The 25,331-nt window shown below is 46.9% G+C and overlaps 1 protein-coding gene across 2 annotated transcripts in view; it reads left to right on the top strand.

Annotated features, from left to right (window-relative positions):
* Positions 1-25,331, top strand: part of LOC138447657 (epoxide hydrolase 3-like) — a 374,419-nt gene that overhangs the window by 309,196 nt on the left and 39,892 nt on the right. For both annotated transcript variants that reach the window (XM_069603882.1, XM_069603883.1), the window contains one exon: positions 3,429-3,532. In XM_069603882.1, the coding sequence (XP_069459983.1) occupies positions 3,429-3,532 (104 nt within the window). The remainder of the gene's footprint in view (positions 1-3,428; positions 3,533-25,331) is intronic.

Genomic DNA, 25,331 nt, shown 5'->3' with positions numbered 1-25,331 from the left:
TTGTTGCTGGGTTGCCCTAGTGGCTCCCCTTTTTAACTTTCTTTTGCTAACCTTGAGACAACTACAGTTCCCAAGGGTAGAAGGAATCTTTGGATCCCTTTTTTACATTTTATTTTGTGAAACCAGCACACCCACCTTATGTGGCATGCTGGGGAGAAACAATGGATCTCCTTTCACACTAAAACTGTAAAAATTATGTTGCAGGGACAAGCTTACCTTCAGTGGCTGGTGACAGTGCTATCTTGTATTAATTTGGTGCACCTTTACCACAGGCTTTCTGCAGTACAGGCACCTAAGGGTGCTGATTTTACCAAAATGGCCCCGGTCTTCTTTTTCACCATTTTAGTGTTTCTTGTCCTTTCTTGTTCCTTCCCCTGACATCCAGGGTGGGACATTCCTTTGTGTGGTTTTTATCTTCAGCGGGAGTCCCCTGAACTTGGCACCCAGGCTCCAGTCTGTCTGTGAGGGCAGGAAGCGAGGGAGGAGCCCACAGCCCTTTGACTTCCCCCTTGCCTGAATGGGGATAAATCCCAGTGCGGTGAGCTGGCTGTCCTGATTGGACAACCAGACCGTCCCCTTCTTGTAAAATGCAGGGGGAGAATGCAGAAGTTGCGCTGTAATTCCTGATAAATACTGCGAACCTGGAAGCTGAAGACCAGTCGACCACAGGAACCCAAAGCGAAAGAGGATGATGAAGGAAAAGCAGATGAAACGATTTCCAGCGACCGGAGAGCATGCTGTGTAACTGGAGCATGCTGTAGCTATTCCTTCCATTCGACCTGAGGACTCTGAAAACGCTGACCCAGAGCCTGGTGAGACCCACTTGACTCGAGAAGACCTACATTTTCAGCCATCCCACGCATTGCTGCGACCTTACGTTGCTGCAATACCCCAATACCCTGGGACCTCGAGGCACTGTGTGGTGCACGGTCTTCCGAATTCTGAATCTCACTGAAACTTTGTGGGAATCCTGGTGGATCTCCAGAGACACAAATCGAGTCCGAAAAAAAGTCCCCTTAACAGAGTACTGGACCTTTGTAATGATGAGAATTGTACTGCTATTTTCTGTCTTCTGAGCTCCTTGAAAATGCGCCAAATCCGCAGAACCGCATTCAGCCACAAGAAAAACCTTGCCTAGAGCCGCTTTCATCAATCCCTGCTGCAAAGGTCCTTCTGAGGTCTTGTTTTCAGTCACCACGACAAAGAATCCATTGACCGGGTATTTGGCTGCAGACCCTGAAGTCCTCCTGCTGCAAGATCTTCTTCAATGCTGAGGTACTGTGTTGGCTTTGGTTTGTATTTACCTTTAGTCAATTAGGATTTCTGTGTAGCTGCGGGGTGTTTTCTGTGATGGGGAGGCCTCTCATCCAGTGCACCCAGTCCCACTGAATCCTGTGAAGCCCCTGGGCCCTCTTCTAACTCGGATGTAAAGTACTCACCTGTTTGCCCAGTCCTCCTAAGGAACTCTGACTTGTGCTACTTAAAAACCTATCATGACACTGCCTGTTGGACACTAGTACCTAGTGACCCCCCCTCCTGTCACTGAGAACACTTATGCTCCAAGAATAAGGTAAAGACTTTTAAGGGATTGGGCCTTTTGCCTAGAAAAGAAAATAAGTGTTTAAGTTACTTGCTTGTAAAAGAGTTGGTTGGTAACTGTAAGTCTAAGAGTGAACAGTTACAAAAGTGCTTACTTACCTTGGATGTGTGATGCACAATTCTTAAGTATGGTTAAGACCTTTCTTTAGAAACTGTTTTGCCATTCTAATTGAAAGTAGATGTGAAGGTATATTACTCACCTGTTATCAGCTTGTGCCTTTTCCCAATAGTAATGTGTTGGTTTCACCAGATTACTCCTGTTAGGATAATTGTATGAGTGTCCCCCAACTGGGCCTTGCTTCCCATGACCTGCTGTTAGCCTGTCCAGAATAAGTCTGTATTAGGTTGTTGCCTACCTAGAATAACTTTGTCATTCAGTAAAGTGTAACCTTAGAGTTTACTTTCCCTGTGCTATCTAACCCAGAGTCTGTGGTTCTAACTGTTGCTTCCTTATAAGTCCTACATCAGTCACTTGTATAGTTGGGGAAGATCTAACCTGGACTCCTTGTGAGATTAAAAAAAGTATATGGGTTTTACTTAACTTGAGTTAGCGGTGTGCCATACAAAACTAAGTTACCAAAGTTACTGCTTATTTCAATCTGTGTTTCACTGACCTCAAAAGCACCTGTAATTGAATATTACATCCTTGGGTTTTACTCACCTAGTATAACTGTGTGTTAATACAATAATAGGTTTTTACTGTACCTTGAATGAATAAGTGTTCCACTATTCACAAAAAGTATATTGTCCAGTTGACTAATTATGTGATTTGTACTAATAGTCACTGTACAAATGGTAGGGTCTACTGTCTTTGCATTACTGAATGTAATTGTGAAAGTAACCATTGGTTTTTACTCCCCAAGAATATGTGGGACCTATACTGAATGTGTATGAAAAGATTTTGACTTCCCTAGAACTACTTTTAGGTATTCCAAATAAGGTTTATACTTTGGTCTGTGTACCTTCAAGTATAGTGTTGTATTTTTATAATTGTGATTACATATAATATGTGATTGTACTTATTTACCCCTAGTGTTTGTGTTTCTTTGGACCATTTGTATTACATTTTCATTTGTACTGATTCTACAGCCCTCTCTCCCTCCTAAGAGCCTGGCTGCTCTGTCTACATGTACTCAGGCGGTACAGCCGTATACTATGAGTGAAGTCTTGTACTGCCTCAGTTGAATGGTTTTGATGAAGTTGGGTAGCACTTCAGAAAAACTGCCCTAACACACACCATGTTGTCTGTCTACCCTTACTACTTATTAGGGTAATGTTTTTAGCTTTTGCATTCCTAAATGTAAATAATACATATTTTCAGAATAATAAGTGAAGTGTGTGTTTGCGCCTAGTTGAACCTTGATGCTAGCCCATGTGCTTATTAGAATAAAGTTTATCTTTTTTACCACGCTACAATTGAGTGTGTTTTGGACAAGACTGGCGAACAACTTGTCATTACAGTATTGGTGTGGTGTTCTCAACCCCTAAGAGGATTTCTGAAAAACCTCCCTAACACTCCACCTTCTCAATCTCTAATTCTTTTCCTCGTCTCCCTTCTGCATTCTATTCCATTGCCCCATTCTTGTCTTTTCTGTCAACCTCTTTTCTTAAACCATGACGATTTCTTTTGGCTTATTGTCTTATTTTGTTTCTGTCTCTACCCCCATTCCCGCCATCAGTCATTTGATTAATTTCTTTTTATTGCTCTAAATTCCTAGCTTTCTTTTTATCCATTGTCCTTTCTTCTCCAGCCTTCTTGTTCCGTTCACTGTTCTATGCTTTTTTCCCTATTTGTGCATTCCTTAATTTTGTTGTTCTTCTTTCCACAGACTATGCCTTGCAGCACTTTTCACAGCTAATGCGATCGAGCTACATCTTCATGTTCCAGCTTCCGAAGTTGCCAGAGCTCATTGTCTCCCTTGCTGATTTCCAGGTGAGTTCCAAAGAAAGAATGTTGGTGTTCCCCTCAGTCGGTGGTGCTCTTCTGTGTTCTGACCCCAACCTGGATCTTTTGGGGATTTGTCATTTTTTCGTGGGGCATTTTCTAAAGAGTCTGAAGACCCATCACTTTCTTTGTGCTTTATTGTTAAGGCTTTTCATTTTTTTATTGTTCAACCATCCTTGTTTTTGTAGATGTCTGATTTTCAGTCTTTTGGCATCCAGTTTCTGGTCTGTAGGTGTCCTGGTTTAAGTCTTATAACATCCATCTTTTCCTCTGCTGGCATCTTTCTTTCCATCTGATGGCCCTGATCGTTTGGTCTTCTGGCATTGATCATTGTACCTGACTGCATTGATATTAGTATATAATAGCATCACTCTTTGCTTCTACCAATGCTCTGTTTTATCTCCCGGCATTAGTCCTTCTATTTTCTCAAATGCGCTCTTGTATCTGTAGGCAGACTCACACTCTCTGCCGACATTGGTCTCTGTGTGTTTAGATGTCTATTGTTTGTCAATTATGATCTTTTTGTCTAGCAGCGTCAACATTTGTGTCTGATGGCAGCACTCTTTGGGTTAGAGAGCCCCTGGATGTGTCCTCTGCCTTAACTCAGTAGATACCAAGGTATTCTCTTAGTGTCTGCCAGCTTTGTGTCTGTCGCCATCAGGCTTTGGGTCTGCAGGGTCTGCCGACTATGGCCTTTGTCTGTCCCAACATACATTTTTTGTATCCTGACCAAGGTGCTTCTACAAATCCCAACCCATTGTTCAACTGTCCTGGGATCTGTTGTTTCGACTTCCATGCACTCATTTTCTATTGATCTGCCATCATCAGTCTCTGATTGTCTATTCCTTGCTGCTCCTCTATTGCTTCTGCCCTTTTGTGGCTTTTTTCTTCCTTCATAACCTGTTTTTCTCTAGCCTACCAGTCCATTTCCCGCCACTTTTTTTTTCTTATTTAAACTCATTCTTCCTTTCTTCCACCTTGTGTTCCTATCTTCTTCTATCCACCTTTTGGTCTGTCTACCAGCTACTCTCACATGAACTCTCATACTTCTTTTAATTCTTTATCTTTTTACCAATTGTTTCTTAATTGCCTCTTTCCTGTTTAGCTTTTGTCTTTCTCTTCTACTCTCTCTGTGTTGGACTTTGTCTTCCCCGCCCTCTGAGTGAATTGTTATTTATCCATGGTGCGCGTGCTTCCCGCTCTCTCCCTCTCGCTCTCTCCCTCTCGCTCTCTCCCTCTCGCTCTCTCCCTCTCCCTCCCCTTCTCCCTCTCTCTCTCCCCCCTTCTCCCTCTCTCTCCCCCCTTCTCCCTGTCTCTCTCCCCCCTTCTCCCTGTCTCTCTCCCCCCTTCTCCCTGTCTCTCTCCCCCTTCTCCCTGTCTCTCTCCCCCTTCTCCCTGTCTCTCTCCCCCTTCTCCCTGTCTCTCTCCCCCTTCTCCCTGTCTCTCTCCCCCTTCTCCCTGTCTCTCTCTCCCCCCTTCTCCCTCTCTCTCCCCCCTTCTCCCTCTCTCTCTCTCCAACCTTCTCCCTCTCTCTCCCCCCCTTCTCCCTCTCTCTCCCGCTCTATTTCCCCCTGTCTCCCCCTCTTTCTCCCCCTTCTCCCTCCCCGCTCTCTCCTCCCTCTCTCCTCCCTCTCTCCTCCCTCTCTCCTCCCTCTCTCCTCCCTCTCTCCTCCCTCTCTCCTCCCTTCTCTCCCTCCCTCTCTCCTCCCTTCTCTCCCTCCCTCTCTCCCTTTCCCTTTCTCTCTCCCTTTCTCTCCCTCTCCCTTTCTCCCTCTCCCTTTCTCTCTCTCCCTTTCTCTCTCTCCCTTTCTCTCTCTCCCTTCTCTCCTTTTCTTTCCTCTCTCTCCCTCTCTTTCTCTCCTGTTCTCTTTCTCTCCTTTTCTCTCTCCCTCTCTCTATACCTGAGGTTCGCAGTTGGTGGATCTCACTAGCGAGTTTTGCCATTCGGGCTGACCTCCGCCACAAGGGTTTACACCAAACTGATGGCGATAGTGGCAGCGAGTCCCAGGAGAGGGGGGATTTAGGCCCACCCCTACCTGGACGATTGGCTGATCAGGGCGTGTTCTCCCGAACACGTATGGGATCATCTCAAAGTCACCTGCCATTCTCTTCACAGACTGGGCTTCTCCCTCAATTACAAGAAGTCCCATAGGACACCCTCTCAGAAGCTCCAGTTCATTGGAACTGTTCTGGATACGTCCTTGGGAAAGAGCTCGCCACCCGAGGTGAGGGCTAAAGACATTCTACAGATGGTCACCAAATTTCAGAGTGCTCAGCGTCTCCCGGCCTTCGAGTTTTTTGAGGTTGCTCTGGCTCATGTCATCCTGCATCTTTCTACTGCCAGAGGCTCGCCTGAGAATGAGATCCCTTCAATGGGCTCTCAGAACTTAATGGTCCCAGTTCTCAGGAAAGATGTTGGACCTACTTCAGGTTCCAAACAGGGTCGCACAGGTTCTTCTGTGGTGGGCATGCAAGGACATTCTGAAGGAAGAACCCCTTTGCCAACCATGGCCGGAGAGAACAGTAGTAACAGACGCCTCACTCATGTGGTGGGGAGCCCACACCAATGATCTGACAGTCAGCGGTCGTTGGTCTCCATCGAAATCCAAACTACAAATCAATCTTTTGGAGCGGAGTGCTATCAGACTAGCACTGATGACCTTCCTGCCCTCTATGCTGGGAAAAAATGTCCTGATATTGACGGACAATACAGTGGCCATGTACTACCTCAACAAGAGAAAGTGTAGGGTCACTACCACTGTGTAAAGAGGCAATGTAGCTCTGGTACTGGGTAATTCAAGAAAGAATCTATCGGCAGTACACCTAGCCGGAGAAGAGAACATGGCTGTGAACGCTCTGAGCAGCTAGGGCAGTCTCCCACGAGTGGGAACTAGATCAGGAAGTCCTTTGTTAGGCACGATTGTGTGCAGTACCCTGTGGAAGACTGCATCAGCCTTGTCCTCTTTGCAATAGTTAACCCAACCTTTGGTATAAGCATGTACTACACAGGTTGGTAGAGTGACTGAGCAGGCAGGCTTATCTCAACAGGGGTCAATGTGAACTGTAGGGTTGTAACATAGAGATTCGCAGTGACAAGCATCCATATAAACACTTACACTCAAGGTCTTGATTGAACAATTATTTATTAAGTCAGTTGAATAAGCCTTCCTTAGAAGGGAGCAAAATATGTAACACAATAATATACTTCAAAAATACACACTCCGTTTCGATAAATCGGTAGATACCCATTTGGGATGGCACACAGATCCTTCCTATACCCTGAGGTGACTTAAATAACTAGGACACTGTGGACATTGATATATCAGTGGCACATTTAGAGCAATACTGAGGTTGGTGTCAAAAGGAAAAGTTGGGGGACTAAAACAATGGTTAACAAATATTCTTAAGCAGATAAGTACTTTTTGAACTCCCTCCCTCCCCCCAATGCAGAGTAAATGAACCCTTTCCCAGCTAGACAAGTTACAGAATTTGTGATTTTTGTTGGGGGATAGTTAAAGCACGAAGTTAGAGGATAGAGTTTTTCAGGGGGACAGGACAGCTAATGTCAATTCAGCAAAAGCCTAGGTGAGCTGAAGCACTTCTTGAAGGTAAGTAAAAAGTCTTGCACAGTGTTTAAAAATCTTTGTAGCAAATAATCACTGTTGGGCCACAAGCTGGGAGGCTTGTGATGGCAAAGCTGCAAGCAACTCTGCAAAAGCAACCAAGACAAGTCTCAACTGAGAGCTAGCAAGGCTACACAACAAGAGATAAGCACCCCATAGTTTACAGTACCTTAGGTCTGAAGAAATTGGTTCCAGCTGGCTTCTGTTCCAGTTGTAGTATGGCAGATCCTGTTGGGCCTCAGTCGTGGGGACAAGAGGGAGGACATCTGGGAACTCTTGCTCTACGAATTGAAGGTCAGTGGCAGCAATGGGTAAACTTCAGATTAGCAGCACTTTGCGGTTTCTGCTTCTCGCAAATAGCACCACTGCGGTTCTCGGATACCTTCTGGACTTTCCTTGCATCTAGGGTCCAGCACTCTTTTGAGGTTGCCCAGCCTAGGTCACTCCTGCTTCATGGGATTCCGGAGTATCTTCCGGGAGCTCAGGTCCGACTTAAAAACGATGCTCTCTATTCTGGTGTTACTCTCCCTGGCAATCGGTTCCTGCAGCAGCAATAGAAGTACAGCCAGCTCCGAAAAGGCTTTCCAGATGAGTTCGTCCTGGGGTTGATTGGTCCAATCAACCCAAGAGGAGACGTCATCCTTTACAGGGCTTCTGTAGTCAAGGTAGAAATTTGGAGCTTCAGCACTGCAGCAGGGCTTCACCGGGGAAACCAAGAGTCCAGGAGGTACAGCAAGCTTCTCTTCCAAGTTCTTCTGCAGATTCCTTCGTCCAGTGGTAGACTCTGCCTTCCAAGCAAAAGACCTCGCCTTTTTATGCTGATTTCTCCCTTTCATTCGCAGCCTAGCTGTCAATCACACAGCAGGGTGGCTGTCCTGAGGACAGTCAGCCAGCCAATCACCTTTTGGGTGCATTCCTGTAACCAAGGAGACTAAGTACAGGGAGTTCCGGGGCACCTCCCTCGCTTCCTGTCCTGCCAGACACGCTGAAGCCAGATGCAGGCTTCACTGGTTAATCCCGCCAAAGACAAAACGAAGAGAGAGACCAAATCTCAAGAAGGACCTTTTCAACCAGAAATGGCGAAAAAAGAAAACCGGGCCCATTTTGACTAAATAGGCACCCATGGGGGCTTTACTGCAGCTGCAGTTGCAACCCGCGGTAGAAACACTCAATGGTAGGAAAAAGTAAACCACTGCCACCAGCCGTTAATTGTAGAAAGGGTAACATAAAAATGTTACATGAGAAACAGACAAAGGTGATACTAAGTAACTCCTCCAGTACCATATTCTAAGATAGTTTGTGCTGGGTCTAGAAAGTTGCTAAATGTAAGTAAAGTCTATTTCACCTAACTGCTCTAGGGAACAGTAGTATAACCAAGAGAAGGTATTTGCACCTTTGGGAAATCTGGAAGACTTCCCTGTGTCACTGTACTGAAGGGGCTGTGTGACGCAATGTAAAATATGATGCTTGTGTAGCTTTTTGTCAGACTCCAAAGTCAAAAGAAACAGTGTTCAAATCAATGAAAAATACACAAGAGAGTGGAAAAAAGGTCTGACTCTCTTCACAATAAAAATGTTAAGTCCTAAAGTCCAGCAAAAGAGCTGGGGGGTCTCTAAGGTAGAAGGGAATTAGCACATTTCTGAGAATTCTCCCTAACATGTGGTTATGCAGGTATTTCTACTGTAATAAAAAAACGGTACAGAAGCCACATTTTTCCAAAGCAGCTGAAGCTGGATATTGAATATCAAAGATGAGGAATACGTGGGAGGCGTATCCAGTCGAAAAACGTTGCCAGAGTTAAGTAACTTGTTGTTCGAGGGGATTGTGTCCCCCGACGTATTCCACATCTATGACAGTAATGACCACAGCTGTGCTGCTTCGGAAATGTTTTCGGCGTAGGCGTCCTGCGTCGATGACGTCGATACGCTGTACCTCGGCCCTCCGTCGAGGGTCGACATCACCGGAAGTTATATATAGGACACACGGCTCCCGTAGCCTCAGTTCCGTTTTTTCCGCAAATGTGTTCCCTCCGGAATATCGCCACGCTCAGTTCTTCTACTTTGCGAACATTTCTTCATCTTCTACCCCGAAATCGGGCTTTAAAAAGTGTCGGGACTGCGGTTCCAAAATGTCCATCACGGATCCGCACGACCTCTGCGTCTGGTGCCTTGGCGAAAGCCATGCCACTGACAACTGCGATGACTGCCAGTCCCCGACATCGAAGGCCTTGCGGGAGCGGAAGAAGAAATTGTCGGTAGGTAGGGTTTCTAAAACCCATAAGTTGAAATCTGCTGGGCTTTCGACTGACAACTCAAGGGGCGACTCTCCGTGTCGGCGTAAGTCCAGGGGGTCTCTGTCTCGGAGTGGGTCCTGCCGTTCCTCTGCTAGGCATTCTCGGAAGTGCTGTCACCGGTCTCCTTCCTCGTCGGAGGACTCCGCCAGACGGCGGGTGACTTGGCCCACCAAGTCTTCATCGCCGGCCGAATGGGACGCATTCCGGCAGCAGATTGTGATTTTTGAATCGCAGGGCACCGTTATGTCCACGCCTTCGAGAGAAGCAGGCAAGGAGCAAGCTAGAGCCACTACTCGCATGCCGTCAGAATCGGGCGGTTGGCGCGATCACCGGGAGCCGTCGAGGTCCCGATCGGACAAGGTTGATCGCCATAGCCGTGCCAGGTCCAGGTCCCGGTTCTCGACGCCCTTAGAAGGCATCGGCGCTGTGTCCGTCGAGGGACTCCGGCTCCGAAGAAACCATCAACGCCATTGGCGCCGAGGCCATCGAAGGAGACACCCGGGGCTCCGGCCTTTAAGCAGTTGTCAGTCATCGGTGCCTCGGTCGACGTCAACGCCAATTCCATTGGCGCCCTCAACGCCTTTTGAGGAGAATTTTCCGGAGGTGCCCCGGAGGGCTGTGGAAACTCTGAGGAAGGCTCTCAGCAAGTCAGTGAGGCCTGTTTTTGAGCCCTTCTCTGTTCCTCCCCCCAGGATGGATTTATTCCAACCTTTGGATTACATTTCGGAGGTGGAAGAAGGGTCTGATGAGGAGGTGGTGGTGCCTCCTGAGGTTCCTGATGACCTGTTGTCTGGTCACAGTCAAATGGAAGACCTCCGTCAGTCCTTACATGACGCCAGTGGTCTTGACACCCCTCCGGAGGTTGAGTTTGGCAGGCCTGAGCCTGGCACGCATGCCGAATCCTCATCTCATGTCGAGGGTGACTGAGTACTTGGGGCGGTCTGCTCCATCTGTTGATTTTTCTTCAGGATGATCTGACGGATATCCTGGACCAAGGTCCACCCACTGACCCGTTGTTGCCATTTCATTTGGCAGCGGCTTGGACTGCTCCGGAGAGTCCCCCGGCAGTGAATAAGCCGCTTCTGAAAAAATACTGTCCAGCCAGTGGTGACCCCTGCTACTTGTCAACGCACCCCACTCCGGAGAGTGTGGTGGTGCAGGTGGCTACTGCCCCAGCGAAGCAGGCTGTGTACCCTACCATCCCTCCTGATAGTGACGACAAGTGCTTTGATGGTTGGGTGAAGAAGGTATTTTCTTCTGGGGGTATGGCTTTAAAGGCAGCCAACTCAGTTTGTGCCTTGGCAAGATTCACTCGCACTCTGTGAAATTGTGTATCTTTGGCAGCTGAGCATATACCCGAAGGGGAAGAGCGGGATGGTTTTCTAGCCCTCGTGCAAGATGGCAAGGATGCCATGTGTGAATCCATTCAGTCGGGTCTGGACATGGCAGACTGTGTCAGCCGGTCCATGGCTGCAAGCACCGTGATGCGCAGGTTTGCGTGGTTGTGGAAGTCGGGGTTTGCTCCTGATGTGCAATCCCGGCTTCTCAACATGCCCTTTGATGGTGTCCATCTTTTTGGCAGCAAGGCTGACGAGAGCCTTGAGAGTCAACCTCCACCTTTTCATCCTAGGGCAATGGAGAGGAGGTTCCTCTCGATACTAGCCTTCCTTTGGTAGATCGACGGGAGCTGTCAGTCAAAGGGGCCACCGTAGGAGTACCAGAGGTGGAAAGCAAGGTACTCGAGGTGCCAAAGCCGCTCAGGCAGGTGCTTCTTTGTCCTCAGGCACTGCCGCATCTGCTCAGTCATGAGGCCATGTCCCATGGTTTGCCGGTTGGGGGCAGACTGGCGCAGCATCTTGGAGAATGGCATGCCATTACTTTAGATTTGTGGGTTCTGGAGATCTTAACCCATGGCTACTGTGTCCCCTTTGGGCAGAGGCCTCACGACAATCCACCGGGGAAGCTCTCTTTGAAGCGTCCGGATCCGCTCCTTGCGCAGGAAATCCTATCCATGCTGGAGGAAGGCGCAATAGAACTGGTGCCTGTAGCGGAGAGGAACAAGGGATGGTATTTCCCTTATTTTTTTGATCCCAAAAAAAAATTGAGACCCATCATGGACTTGTGTGGGATGAACAAGCTCCTCAGGAAGGACACGTTCAAGATGGTAACTCTTTCTCAAGTCCTCCAGGCCCTTCAACTTCAAGATTGGTTGGTGTCTCTAGACCTCAAGGATGCTTACTTTCATGTGCCGATTCATCCAAAGCACAGGAAGTACCTGAGGTTTGCGGTTGGCGACTCACATTTTCAGTTTCGGGTCCTGCCGTTTGGATTGACCTCCGTCCAAGGGTCTTCGCCAAGTTGATAGTGGTGGTGGCAGCGTATCTCAGGAAAGGGGGGGGGGTCACTTACCCCTACCTGGACGATTGGTTGATCAGGGCACATTCTTCCGAGCAAATCCTGGATCATCTCCTGCCACTCCCTTCATAAACTGGGCTTCTCCCTCAATTTAAAGAAGTGCCATTTGACGCCGACCCAGTGGCTACAGTACATCGGAGCAGTGCTCGACACATCCCTGGGTCTGTTTGCCTCCCCAGGTAAGGGCTCATCGCATTCTGCAGATGGTGAACCAGTTTCAACGTGACCAGAGTCTCCCAGCCTTCGAGTTCTTGAGGTTGCTCGGCCTCATGGCATCCTACATTTTCCTGGTGCCAGAGGCCAGGCTGCAGATGAGATCCCTGCAGTGGGCTCTCAAGATGCGGTGGTCGCAGTTCTCCGGTAGGATGTCAGATCACGTTCAGATTCTGCCCTCGGTCGCATAGGATCTTCTGTTGTGGGCCATCTAAGGCAATCTGATGAAGGGTGCTCTGTTTTGGCAACCGTGGCTGGAGATGACAATCGTGACGGACGCATCCCTCACGGGTTGGGGAGCTCATGCCAACGAACTGATGGCCAGTGGCCGTTGGTCTCTGTCGGAGTCCAAACTCCACATCAATCTGTTAGAGCTGCGGGCTGTCAAGCTAGCCCTGAAGGCTTTTCTGCCGTCTGTGTGGGGGAAAAATGTCCTGATTATGACGGACAATACAGTGGCCATGAACTACCACAACAAAAGAGGGGGGCAGGGTCACTCCCGTTGTGTAGGGAGGTGATGCAGTTCTGGTTCTGGGCTATCCAGCAGGCGATTTCGATCTCTGCAGTTCATCTGGCCGGAGACGAAAACGCGGCGGCGGACACTCTGAGCAGGCAGAGCACGGTCTCTCGCGAGTGGGAGCTGGCTCAGGAAGTGCGAGAGATTCTGCTCGCTGGAATTTCCTCCAAGAGGAGCTATACAGGATGCGTTCCTAGTGGAGTGGTCCTTCCCACTGCTGTACGCGTTCCCCCCCAGTCCCTGTCATTCCACAAGTGTTGCGGAGGTTCGGTTCCCGGATGATCCTCATTGCTCTGGCATGGGCCAGGAGAGTGTGGTACCCGGACCTTCTAGACATGTCCGTCTGCCCTCTGCGTAGTCTTCCCTACCGAGACGATCTGCTCTCACGGGAGGGGGGGTTGAGTGCTCCATCCAGAGGTCAAGTCTCTCAGCCTTCATGCTTGGTATCTGAAAGGCTGAGGTATAAGGATTTGGACCTCCCCGAAGACGTGATGGAAGTGTTGCTTTCGGCCAGAAGGCCCGCAACAAAATCCCTGTACCGTTGCCGTTGGAAGTTCTGCGACTGGTGCAGGGTACATGATGTGAATGCTTTCCAATGTTCCATTCCTTTGGTTTTGTCTTTTTTGCTTTCTTTAGCCCATAAAGGCCTGCAAGTAGGTACCATTAAGGGGTACCTGGCGGCGCTGTCCATATTTAAGCACTCGTCTGAGGAATGTTCTTATTTTAAGATCCCTTTGATTTCCCAGTTTCTAAAAGGGCTAACAAATGTGTTTCCACAGTCGCCTTTCCAGGTGCCGGAATGGTATTTGAATTTGGTTTTAAAGTTCCTAATGGGTGCTCTGTTTGAGCCCTTACATTCTTGCCCGCTGAGACTGTTGTCCTTTAAGACTGTATTTTTAGTTGCGGTTACTTCCGCACACAGAGTGAGTGAGTTGCAGGCACTTTCCGCCAAGCCACCTTTCAGTGTTCCATAAGGACAGGGTTGTCCTTAGGGTTTGTCCTTCTTTTCTTCTGAAGGTTGTGTTGGAATTTCAATTAAGCCATAAGGTGATTCTTCCAGCGTTTTATCCTCCTCCGCATCCTGGTAAGGAAGAGGAGAGGCTCCATAGGTTGGATCCTAGGAGAGCTTTGAGTTTCTATCTCTCACAGATGTCCCGGGTCAGAGTGGACGATCAACTTTGTTGGATACGCTGGGAGGCGTTTAGGTCAGGCTGTTTCCAAGCAGACCTTGTCCAGATGGATCATTTTGACGATCTCGGAGTGTCACCGTTTGGCGGGTAAGAACCCTCCAGTAGGGCATACGGGCTCACTTCTAGGGGTGTGGCTGCTTCCACGACCCTACAGAGCAGCGTTCCAATTTGCAGTATTTGCGAAGCAGCCACATGGGCTTCTGTCCATACCTTTGTGAGACACTATTCCCTGGACTCCATCCATGGTCAGGATTTGGCCTGGCAGTCCTATATTCAGCAATTTGATTGGGCATTCTAAAATTCTAAATTTGCTAATTCTTTTCCCACCTCCATAAGTTGGTACTGCTTTGGGAGTCTGTCATAGATGTGGAATATGTCGGAGGACACAATCCCCTTGAAGAAGTTACTCATCTTACCTGGTAACATTCTTTCGATGGGATGTTCCTCCAACGTATTCCACATCGAAGCCTGCCCCTCTACAGAATTTCTTATGCGGTTGCAGCTTATGTTTCCGCAAGGCTTTCTGCAGTCATACTGGCAGGAGATTGGTGCCACACGTTCTGGGAAATACTACAACAGAGGCTACGGGTGCCGTGTGTCCTATATATAACATCTGGCGACAGCGACCCTCGACAGAGGCCCTCGAGGGACAGCGTATCGACGCAGGATGCCTACGCCGAGAATGTTTCTGAAGCAGCACAGCTGTGGTCATTACTGTCATAGATGTGGAATACGTCGGAGGAACATCCCATCGAAAGAACGTTACCAGGTAAGATATGTAACGTTTTCTTCTCTTACTCTCTCTCCCAGCCTCTTTGTTACTCTTCTGCCCTCTCATCTTCTCTCTTCTTCCCTTTCTCTCTCTTCCCTCTCTGAGACAGGCATGGTATCGGAAGTTCACTGTACCTTTTCCTGGACTTTAGGCTTCTCCGGGTCTACTTTCCGTGAACCCAGAAGCTTGTTAGATCTTGCAGCTCCTTGCTTTCAATTGGACTCCCCTGGCTATGGTGCTGTTGTTAGACAACATGATCCACCCATTACAGGTCGCGCAACCAGGTGCCATATCCTAATAGAGTACTCTTTTCCTTATACTGAGGTTCTGCGTCCAACCTCAATCAATCTCCCTCCTGGTGTCCACCCCAATGCTTTTCCAACACTCCTTGCTTATTCTGGAGTCTCTGCGGCCAGCCTGGATCAAACTCTTGCCTGGTGGCCAGCCCAATGCTTTTTCAACACCCTTTGTTTATTGTCAACACTTTTCTATCAGTTCGGGGGATTTTACTCCCACCTAATTTCATGCACAGCTTCCCCCTTTTAGGATCTCTCTTTCGCTCACTTTTCATGTCTGCGCACAGTTCCCCTCTTTGCAAACGCTTCTTTTCTTTACAGTCATTCGAAAACGTGTAAATATACAAGCGACGATGCTGCTATAATGTATCCTTGTAATTCCATTTATGAATTTTACCTGACACGTCTCCAGTCTTGCGCGTTTGGGCTGCAACGTTGGATCTTGCTCGCTTGCTTCAATACACAGTGGGCTTTCACTGCGCTTCATTTGCTGGTGATGTTTTATTCGTTCTTGCGTTAACGTCTTGGTTATTGTCAAGACTTGAGTCGCGTGGATTAGGTAAGCCTCCGTCCGTAAGTACCGAACAGGGAGATACTAGCAACTCGCTGTTCAATCTTTAGGGCCACAGGTGGCAGGCACAGGTACACCGCAACCCCCAGCAACTGCGAGGAAAACAAGCAATTGGGCACTTAATACAATCGAAACAATAGCAATACTACTAATTGAATGGAAGTATCAAAGTGGATGTTTTACCTGATTGATGCGGGTGGAGAGCACTAAAGGCAACCCAGAAAGATGGTAGTTAGGTTTCCCGAAACAGTGTATCCCGTACCCTCAGTGAGTGAAAGAGCAGCAGCAGCAAGGACAATCTGTGGCAACACCTCCAGGCAAACGGAACACTCACCGGATGCCCCTGTCAAGATGGAAGGTTGTACAGCTGATCGAGGAGTCCAAGATCTGAGAAGCGGGTACGAAGAGCCAGGTAGTCGACCAAACGTAGCGTAGTAAAAATCGGAATCCAAAAGCAGTCCGTGAAACAAAGGCCAGAGTCGAGGTAATCCAGAAAAGTTTGCCGAGTACAAACGCCAAAAGAAGGGTAAGGCAGCAAGCAGTCCAGTAAACGTATCTGTGCTCAAGAATTCTGAGGCAAGACGGGGTTCAAAACAAGACGCCAAACGCTGAGTGAAACACCTGTGAAGCACAGAATGGCACGCGATTCAGCTGTTTATGGGATTGCCATGGAAAACACACCACGTGACCGCACCTTCCGTGTCACGTGATGTGTAGTGATCCGTGTATCCATGGCAATGCAGCGTCTCGGCATGCGTGCCGACAGGCGCCAGGGTAGCTGCCAATGCAAAAACGGGCGTAGTCGCCTGAGACAATGTGGACCTTGTTGAGCCTTTCGAGAGCGTAAGCCTGTTCATAGCTAAGCCGTTAGAAGTTCCCTCTGCTGCTGCAATGGAAAGAGGTGAGATCTGCATGTGTGCGTGTTCTGATGTTGCGGGAGCAGGACAGGTGCATTCTGGGACATTGAGTGCATGACAGAGCTCCCCCTCCCCTCTAAGGACCAACGACCCCGTGGGCTGGACGGGTTGTCCCTGTGGGAAATGGAGACGAGAAGAGGAGCATTGACCTTGCTAGCGGGTTCCCATGATCTATCCTCCGGACCATACCCCAACCAATCCACCAAATAGTACAGATGACCCCGGCTAATTCGGAAACCCAGGATAGTGCTAACTTCGAATACATCAGGGGCACCCCGAGAAAGAGGAGTGGGGGGGCAAGACAAGGCTTTAGTAAGGAGGCATGGAAAACTGGGTGGATACGCAAAGCAGAGGGCACTGAGAGATGGAAAGCCACTGGGTTCAGGACTTTATAAATAAATTTTGTCAGCCTAGTTGCGGCTACTGGCGCCCTTGTATCTTAGTATTTAGTTGGAAGTTTGGGATAAATTGACAACAGTAGTATTCTGAGATGGCAGCTCAAATTCAAAATGCAGTTACCCTCAGGCTGACCAGGGTTAGAAAATGGAAACGCAATAAAGAAAAAATACTGTATTGTTTGAAATGGCGCCTTTATTTGTCCTTTCAGGTATCAATCATAATGTTTTTGCTTGTCGCTTAAAGTTGTTTACTTTGCTTTTAATGTCCTTCATTCACAAAAAGTCACTGCAACATTTTCCGTTCAGTTGGTTTGTGTAATGATATTCTATTAGTATGTTATTTTCATTTCAATTGTCCCCCAGTTGGTTTGTGGATTAACTTTTAGTTTTAAATTGTTGATTTATAGTCTGTTGATTTGCTTTGTCTCTGCAAAAGTTCTTTGCATTTTAGGCTCCTTTTATTTTTAGGTTCCTCAACATGTGTTTCCCCGTCTAAGTATTTGGCGGTTCATCAGGAGGTTCCTATATAAATATTGCACTTGACACAATCCTTAATTTTCGTTAGGTTCTGTTAGAAATCAGAGTTCTTTTTTGGACATTGTGGAGGTTAAAATTTCCTTAGATTTTGTTAGAAGTCACAGCGTTCCTGTCTGTATATGCTAGACGATCTGTTGAAAACCACAGTATTTCCTTGTTTGCCTGTGTTTGTGGTATTCCTTGTACTTATGTTTTCTTTGTAACCGTAATGTTATTGGGTGATTTCTGGAAAAGAAACCCAAACACTTGTTTCAGTGGTTGCTATTTGTAATGTACTTGATGTTGTTTTGGAAATAATGTTGTTCCAATAGTAACATTGTAGAGAAAAAGACATTTCTTATAAATGGGGACAACAAGTGTGCAATACACAAAAATATACCTCCGTACCCCATTGAAATGGGCATTTCAGTTTTAAACCTTAATATTAATATTTCTACTGTTCTGATGCAGTTCGGAATGTTCTAACGAAAAACCAGTCTTTCCCAAGAAATGTAAAAGTTGCCTGCACGGGAAAGACAAATGTTCATTACTGTTGCCTCTAGTTCAAAAATGTCTATAATTTTCATTCGGCTCACAAATTAAGTGCACTTGCTGTAACGCTATGTTATTAGTCTTTCCGAGTCCGTATATAAACAAACGCTGTGTTTACCTTAGAGTTGTTTGTTTCCCGAGTATCTTTAAACTTTCGCTGGTCCATGCTAGTAGTTCCTTTTGGATTTTAAGCGCCGGTCACGTGTTTGTTTGCGCGTGCGGTGACGCGATACCTTTATGTTGTATTTCTCCGCACCATCTGGGTATGGCAAACATTTCCTATTTTGAAACTACTTGCTTAGTTTCATACGGTTACTGTTGCTAGGATACAATGTTGATGCTGAAAAGCCCCTCACATGGTTGTAACTTAGTGCGCATGGTGGCGCGATATATTAAATTCCGTACTTTCGATTATTGATGCAATTCAACGGTACTGATTTTGGCAGAAAGCTATTTCTATGCGACATTATATGATTGTATTTTGAATATTGTGCAGTGGTCTCATTAATTCGAGAAATGTCGCTTTTTGATTTGTCATCTTCAATGTTTAGCATTATCTTTATTCCGAGTTTTTCATGGTTGTTGAACTGCCTCACTTTATGAAGATATACCGTGTTAATACGTTTCGTGGCAACTTGATGATTGTGGTTGTGGTTTCTTTTCCCACTTTTTTTTTCTTAGTTTTTTTTTCTTTTTTTTTGCCATGAGTTGAATTCATAGGTCAATTTTTCTTTAGCCAGCCAAAGTTACTTGTTAAGTTTCACAAAATTAGCACATTTTTCTTTATGTATACATAGCCCAATGGTGATATTTTGGAGTTTGTGTTTACAGGAAATGGTGCCTCTCCTGATCCTTGTTGAGTCCGGTATAGCAAGTGTCCATAAGGCAAATCCATAATGCTTCTCTTTTTCTTAAAGTTTTTTCTATGTTGCCTCCTCTTGGTGGGAGTTTAATATTTTCAATTCCAAAATATTTGTTTGCCGATGTCTTTTTGTGAATGGTTGGCCTGGTAGTGATGAGCGAATGGTGTTTGTGATTCTTGGTTCTGAATGGATCTGAAATGTTCACCAATCCTAATTTTTAGGTTACGTATGGTGCTCCCAATATAATATTTTGAGCAAATGCATTGTATTGCGTACACTACATATTTGCTATTGCAATTGCTAAACTGTTGTATTATTTTGACATTTCCATAGGCAGTGTAATGGTGGTTCTAGCATTATCTGAAAATTTGCATTGGCTGCAGGTTCCACACTTGTAGTTTCCTGTTGTTGGAGGTTTGAGCCACATCATTTGTGTTGCATTGTTGGTTTTCTTCTCACAGACAAAATGCGGTGGGCTGAGTATATTTTTGAAATTGTTGGCTCTACGAAAGGTTAGACTTGGTTGTGAATCTAGCAATTGCTCTAAGTCCCTGTCGGTTTTGAGTATATTCCAATTCTTTTTAAGAATATTAAGTATTTCATTGTTGCTGTTGTATGTTGTAATCTTATTTTCTCCAGTGTTGTTGTTTTGTTGGTTTTGTGCATTAGAAGATCTGTTCTTGATCTTTGGTTTGTTTTGAGGTAATTTTGTTGTAGAAATGTATGGTTTTAGCCTCGATTTTTGAATTTGTTGATGCATTCATTTGCATGTGTTTCGAAATCTTGGGTTTTTGTACAGTTGTGTTTAATCCTTAGCAGTTCTCCGTACGGTATATTTCTGGTAATATGAGGATGGTTGCTGGTAGCATGTGATATACTGTCTACTGCTGTTTCCTTAATGAAAAGTGTGGTGTGTATTTTGTTGTCTTCTATGAACAATTTGAGATCCAGGAAATGTATGCTATAGTTTCTGTAGTGAATTGTTAATTTCAAGTTATAGTTATTGGTGTTCAAGTATTGCTGGTACTCTTTAAATTCTATTTCTGTTCCATTCTAAACCATAATGATATCATCAATGTACCTGCCTCAATATGTGACTTGATTAGTAGTACTGTAAAAAGGATGGGTCCATGCGTGCTCCGCCTCAATATGTCCCATATACAGGTTTGTATAGGATGGGGCGTATTTTTCTCCCATCGCCGTTCCTTGAATTTGTCAGAATATGTCCTTGTTAAAAGAAAAAATGTTGTCATGAAGTGTGAAATCTAGCATCTCCTAAAGCATGTGGTTTTGTTCCAAAAATGAAATGGATCTTGCTTTTAGGAAGTATTCTGTGGTGAGTAGACCCTTTTCGTGTAGAATCCTAGTATACAGACTTGATACGTCTAATGTCACTAACCAGAAATTGGGGTCCCATTCAATATTTTCAAATTGCTGTATTATGTGCTTGGTATCTTTTATATAGGATGTGAGGCCTGCTGCCAATGGCTGTAATTGGTAGTCAATATACTCCGATATCCTCTCTGTTAAAGACCCTATACTGTTGATTATGGGTCTGCATCGTGGTAGTACTTCAAATTGTTTGTGTATTTTTGGCGTGAAATAACTGGTAGGCATAATAGGATGAGAAATATTCATATATAAGTATTCTTCATCTGTTAGAAGTCCAATGTTTGCTCATCATTTGCCAATCTTCCTGTAATTTATGGATGGGATTGGTAGTTAGTTTTGTGTAGCATTGCGTATCTCCTAAATGTTGGTTGGCTATGGTTATATAGTCGGTTGTTTTTAGTAGGACAATGTTACCACCTTTGTCAGCCATTTTCACTGTTATATCTGGGTTACGTTTGAGATTCATAATTGCCTCTTTTTCTGGCAAGGTTAAATTGTGTTGTATTTTTGGTTGACGATTTTGTAGAAGATGTCTACCACATTTCCTTCTGGTAATTGCGGGATGAATGTGGATTTAGGTTTCAAGGGGGTACTAGCTGATAATCCTAATAATATATTCTGTTCTTCTGAAAAGGATTGTACCATGTGCATTTCTTCTGATTTGGGTAAATTGACAAGCTCCACAGTGTTTAGTGCATGGTCCACTGAGTGTTCCGATATTGGTTGTGTCTTTCGTTTTGGTTTTCAATTTATGTTGTTTTGAAAATATAATTTCAATTTTAACTTTCTGCACAAGCGGAAAAGATCGGTATTTATATCGAAGTAGTCCCAATTGCTGGAGGGACAGAATGAGAGTCCCTTGTTGAGTGCTTTAATCAGTTGTGGCAAAAGATCTGTGTCAAATTTATCGTTAGGTTTTCCTCTGGGATAGCAGATTTTTGGATCTTGTTTGTACTCCCTCGATGTTGTCTGCTTGATTGCTTCTGAACGTATGTTCTATGTCCCCTTGGTCCCGCCCACCTGTGTTTAATTGTGTGTTGGGTACTTTGGCCCAACTTGGATAACTTCTCATTTTCTTGTATTGCTGGTATTCTTCTAAAAAAGATGTTGTTGGTGGGCTTGAACGGATTTCTTGTGCCATAATCTTATCCACTGTAGGATGTGATGAATCCAAATCTGTGTCACTAATGGAATCTGTATCTGATGTTTGTGGTGTGTGGCAGAGGGCACTGAGAGATGGAATGCCACTGGGTCCAGGACCTTGGTGATCTTATCGGCAGCCAGGTAGATGGAGGTGGCGGGTAGACACCCATTCATTGTCCCCGAGAGCGTAAGGAGGGGCAAGAGCATGTTTGTCGGTGGCGCGTTTCATCGCTAACTTGGTCACTTGGAGATGAGTAAGTGTTTGGGCATGAACGTGTGAAAGATACCTAACACATGAAGAGGCAGCTGGTGTATGAAATCGGGAAATGGCAGCATCTATACCAAGCAACTTGGTGAGGGCATGCCGAAATCTGGATGTAAATTGGGAACCCTGGTCTGAGATATGAACCGAAGGTAGCCCAAAAAGACAGAGGATCGACTTGAAGAACAAACTGGCTAACGTAGGAGCGGAGGGTATTCCTGAACATGGAATAAAACTGGCAGTTTTTGTGAACAAATCCACTACTACCCATATCGTATCAAAGCCCTGTACCTTGGGCAAGTCTAACAAAATCCATAGTAATCGTATGCCAAGGCCTAGGGGGAATGGGTAAGGAGTGTAGCAATCTTAACGGGCGTCCCTTTCTGGTTTTGCATTGTGCGCATATCAAGCAGGTGTTAACGTATGTGTTTACGTCCCTAAGCATGGAGGGCCACCAACACCAGCGCTTCAACAATGACGGAGTGCGTTTTTGGCCTGGGTGTCCGTTAATGGGTGCGTCATGAGACCACTCTAAGGCTTGGCTACACGTGTCTGGTATGGGTAGGACCAGCTCATTCTGTACAAAGGGTAAGCCGTTGTGATACACTGGTTCCCAATCATACAACTGGTCCGGATGCTGGGTCACCCAGTGGCGAACAGAGGACAGTAAGGATAGCTGAGATGTGCAGAGACAAATGATGTGATTCTTGTCGAGCAATGATTCAGGTAAGACGGGTAGTGACACCCCTCCAGGAGATCGATAGAGGACATCAGCTTTTCCATGCGCGACCCCAGGTCTGTGTTTGATTATGAAGTCATAAGCGGAAAAGAACAGATGCCAGCATACCTGACGGCTGTTGGCGCACTTAAGGGAAGCAAGATCCTGCAGATTACGATGATCAGTGGTTTGCTGTTTGGCCCCTAGGAGATGATGTCTCCACACTTGGAAGGCGTCCTTTACGGCCAGTCATTCTTTCTCTGTGACTGTGTAATGTGTCTCTACAGCCGTGAACTTGCGTTAATGGAAGGCTATAGGGTGTAGACGACCTGAAGAAATACATGTCTGTGACAATACAGCCCCCAAAGCATAAGAGGAGGCATCTGCTTCTACCACAAACGGAAGGTCCGCGTTGGGATGCTGGAGGACCGGGGCTGTGGTAAAAGCGGATTTAAGTGTCTCAAAGGCTTGTTGTTGTTCAGTAGACCAGACAAATGGGCTTTGGGGGCTGGTCAGGGCGGTGAGTGGAGCAGCGATAGAGGAGAAACCAGAAGTGAAACTCCTGTAGAAATTGGCGAAACCGAGAAAAGACTGGAGGGATTGAACTGTCGTCGGGACTGGCCAGTCCAGGACTGCACGAACTTTGGAGAGATTTGTAGACGAGCCCCCTGGTGAAATATGGAATCCCAGGAAGTCGACCTGTAATGCCAGATGCACTAGTTCAGGGTACTGTGAGGGCAAAGACGGAACCACGGCCAAGGCGTCTTTCATACTGTCATTCAAACCCTCGTAAAAAACCACTGCCTTTTTATTTTCGGGCCAAGAGGTCTCGACTGATAACTGATTGAAGCGTGTGATGTATTCTAGCAGTGAGGTTTTTCCCTGAACTAAGTCAAGTAATTCCAGGTCCCGGGACTGAGCCTTGTGACGTGTATAGAATACCCGGATCATTTCGGCCACAAGCAAGTCGTAGTCGTATAAGACCGGGCTATCGCTCTCCAATAGCGGGTTGGCCCAGGTGGCGGCTATGCTGGTCAAGTGAGATAGCATGAAAGCGGCTTTAGTGGTGGAATCGGGGAAGGCCTGTGGTCTGCCTAAGAAATGTAACTTTCACTGATTTAAGAAAGTTCTGAACTTTCTGGGATCACCCTGAAACTTCTCAGGAGCCGCAAAGGGGAATGTCTTGGTTCCCAGTCCTGGGGCTGGGGGTGTATTGCTGGATTCACTGGGTTGTGGAGGAGGGTCCCCGAATTCGGGATCAATGGGCAAAGCATGACACTCGCTTTGTATGGTATCAAGACGTTGATGTATGGCCGTGGTGGCGGCCGCCATATCATCCCGCTGTACTGTAATTGCTTGCACCAGTGCAGCCACCGGGTCCCCGGCAGAGGCCTCCATAATCCAGGTGACGGAGGCTTCACAGTCTATCAAGACTTGAGTCGCCTGGATTACGTATACTACCTTTCCTCCATACTTATGGGGACATTCCTCCGGCCTGTGTGACGGAACCGGAGCTCTTTGTAAAAGCATCCAAAGCATCTTCAAAAAATGTTTTAGTCCTTCCTCTCTTTCTACGCGGGGCCTGGCAGACAGCCATAACCCCGCCCATCTCGCGCATCGCCCATCAATCCTTTTTTTTAGCTTTTTCGGGACTGGACGCGCTTGCATCCGCGGACGATCTTCCCTTTTTTCCTCCTCTGGCTCTCGCTAGCGATCGTGTACTAGTCTGTCTGTCGTTCAAACTAGACTTTACAGATTGTTCATCGTGTCACTGACGCTTCGCGAGGGCGGATCCCCATCCTCTTTGTCTAGAGTGTTTGGGTCCGGACCACCGTTGGAACTCCTGTTTTTATTGCGATTCCCTTTCGGTCCGGGCACTTCAACGTCGGTAGCAGTGGTGGGAGGAGCTGTTTCGACGTACTCCTCCTTCGCATTTTCAAGCGTTTATCGACGATAAGAAGAAATGCCCGGTATGTTCTTTACTTTTCAGAGCACCCCGGCCGGGAGATAACTTTCCGGGCTCTTCCCGAGCCGGGAGGAGCGTTGGCCGCTCTGTCACCGGGGATTGCCCCGAGGCGCCTTCCGGCGCTCGCTCTGAGGCCTCGTTATCGGCTTCCCACAAAAGTACTGGGGTGCGCCTCAAGGCCTTGGCTGGGCTTGTTGTTACCGAACGGATGTTCGACGCCCGCGCTAGTAAGGCGGTTACCGGACCTGGGTCCGAGGTCCCTTGTACAGAGGCTAAAGTAACCAACATTTCTGAGAGGCCTGGCAAGGCCTTATCGGTGAAAGTTGTTTCTCACCGTTCCCGCTCTTGTGGCGACGCCAGAACGGTTGAGGTGACAAGGTGTGAAAGTTCTTCCTTTACCGGCAGTGCCAAGGTCATTCCTGTGAAGGCTAGTTGGGCTATTGGTATGTCGCAAACACATTCCAGGCCTGATAGTACCGGCTCAGCCAAGGTTTCTTATGTAAAGGCTAAAATTAAGACCCCTGATCCATCGACGGGGACTCCTGCCTCACTTCATCACGTGCCGCAGTTCCCCTCAGGTAATGGTAAAATGGTGGCCGTTCCCGCCACGACCATAGTGGCCATTTTGGGTGCTTCTCCTACAACTACGCCATCGGCCTCAGGTTTCGGAGTTGGTTCTGTGGGTGAACATAAAATTCCTTGTGCGCATCCGTTTCACCCAGTTTACGACTGGAATGCTTAGATGCCCCTTCCGCACTATTGGATGTTCCAGTGCCCGAGACACCCGCTCCGCAGGATGGTGTGTTTTCGGGGGCATTCACCCTGGCTGCTTTGGAGCGTACCGGCCTGTTCTTGCAGAAGGACGTTTTGGCCGAGGTCCGTAGGGTCTGGGAAAAACCACACTCTGGACTTTTTGTCAATAAGAAAATTGATGTGCGATACAGGCTGTATTCATCGGAAGAGGTGGCTCTGTTATCTTGTCCGCCCCCCTCCTCCACAGTTGTGGCTGCGGCCACTTTACAGTCCAGGCCTGCAGCATCCTCTTCTACGATGGCTACTCAGGTTCTGGGGAAGGAGGACAAGCTCCTCGATTCTCTTGGGAGGAAGATTTTCGCTAACTCTGCCTTGCAGCTCTGGCAGGCTAATGCGGAAGTGGTGTTAGCGGGGGTG

Source organism: Ambystoma mexicanum, chromosome 3q (assembly GCF_040938575.1).
Source record: "Ambystoma mexicanum isolate Mex_15411 chromosome 3q, UKY_AmexF1_1, whole genome shotgun sequence".
Taxonomy (NCBI): domain Eukaryota; kingdom Metazoa; phylum Chordata; class Amphibia; order Caudata; family Ambystomatidae; genus Ambystoma; species Ambystoma mexicanum.
This window is presented reverse-complemented; position numbering and strand designations above follow the sequence as displayed.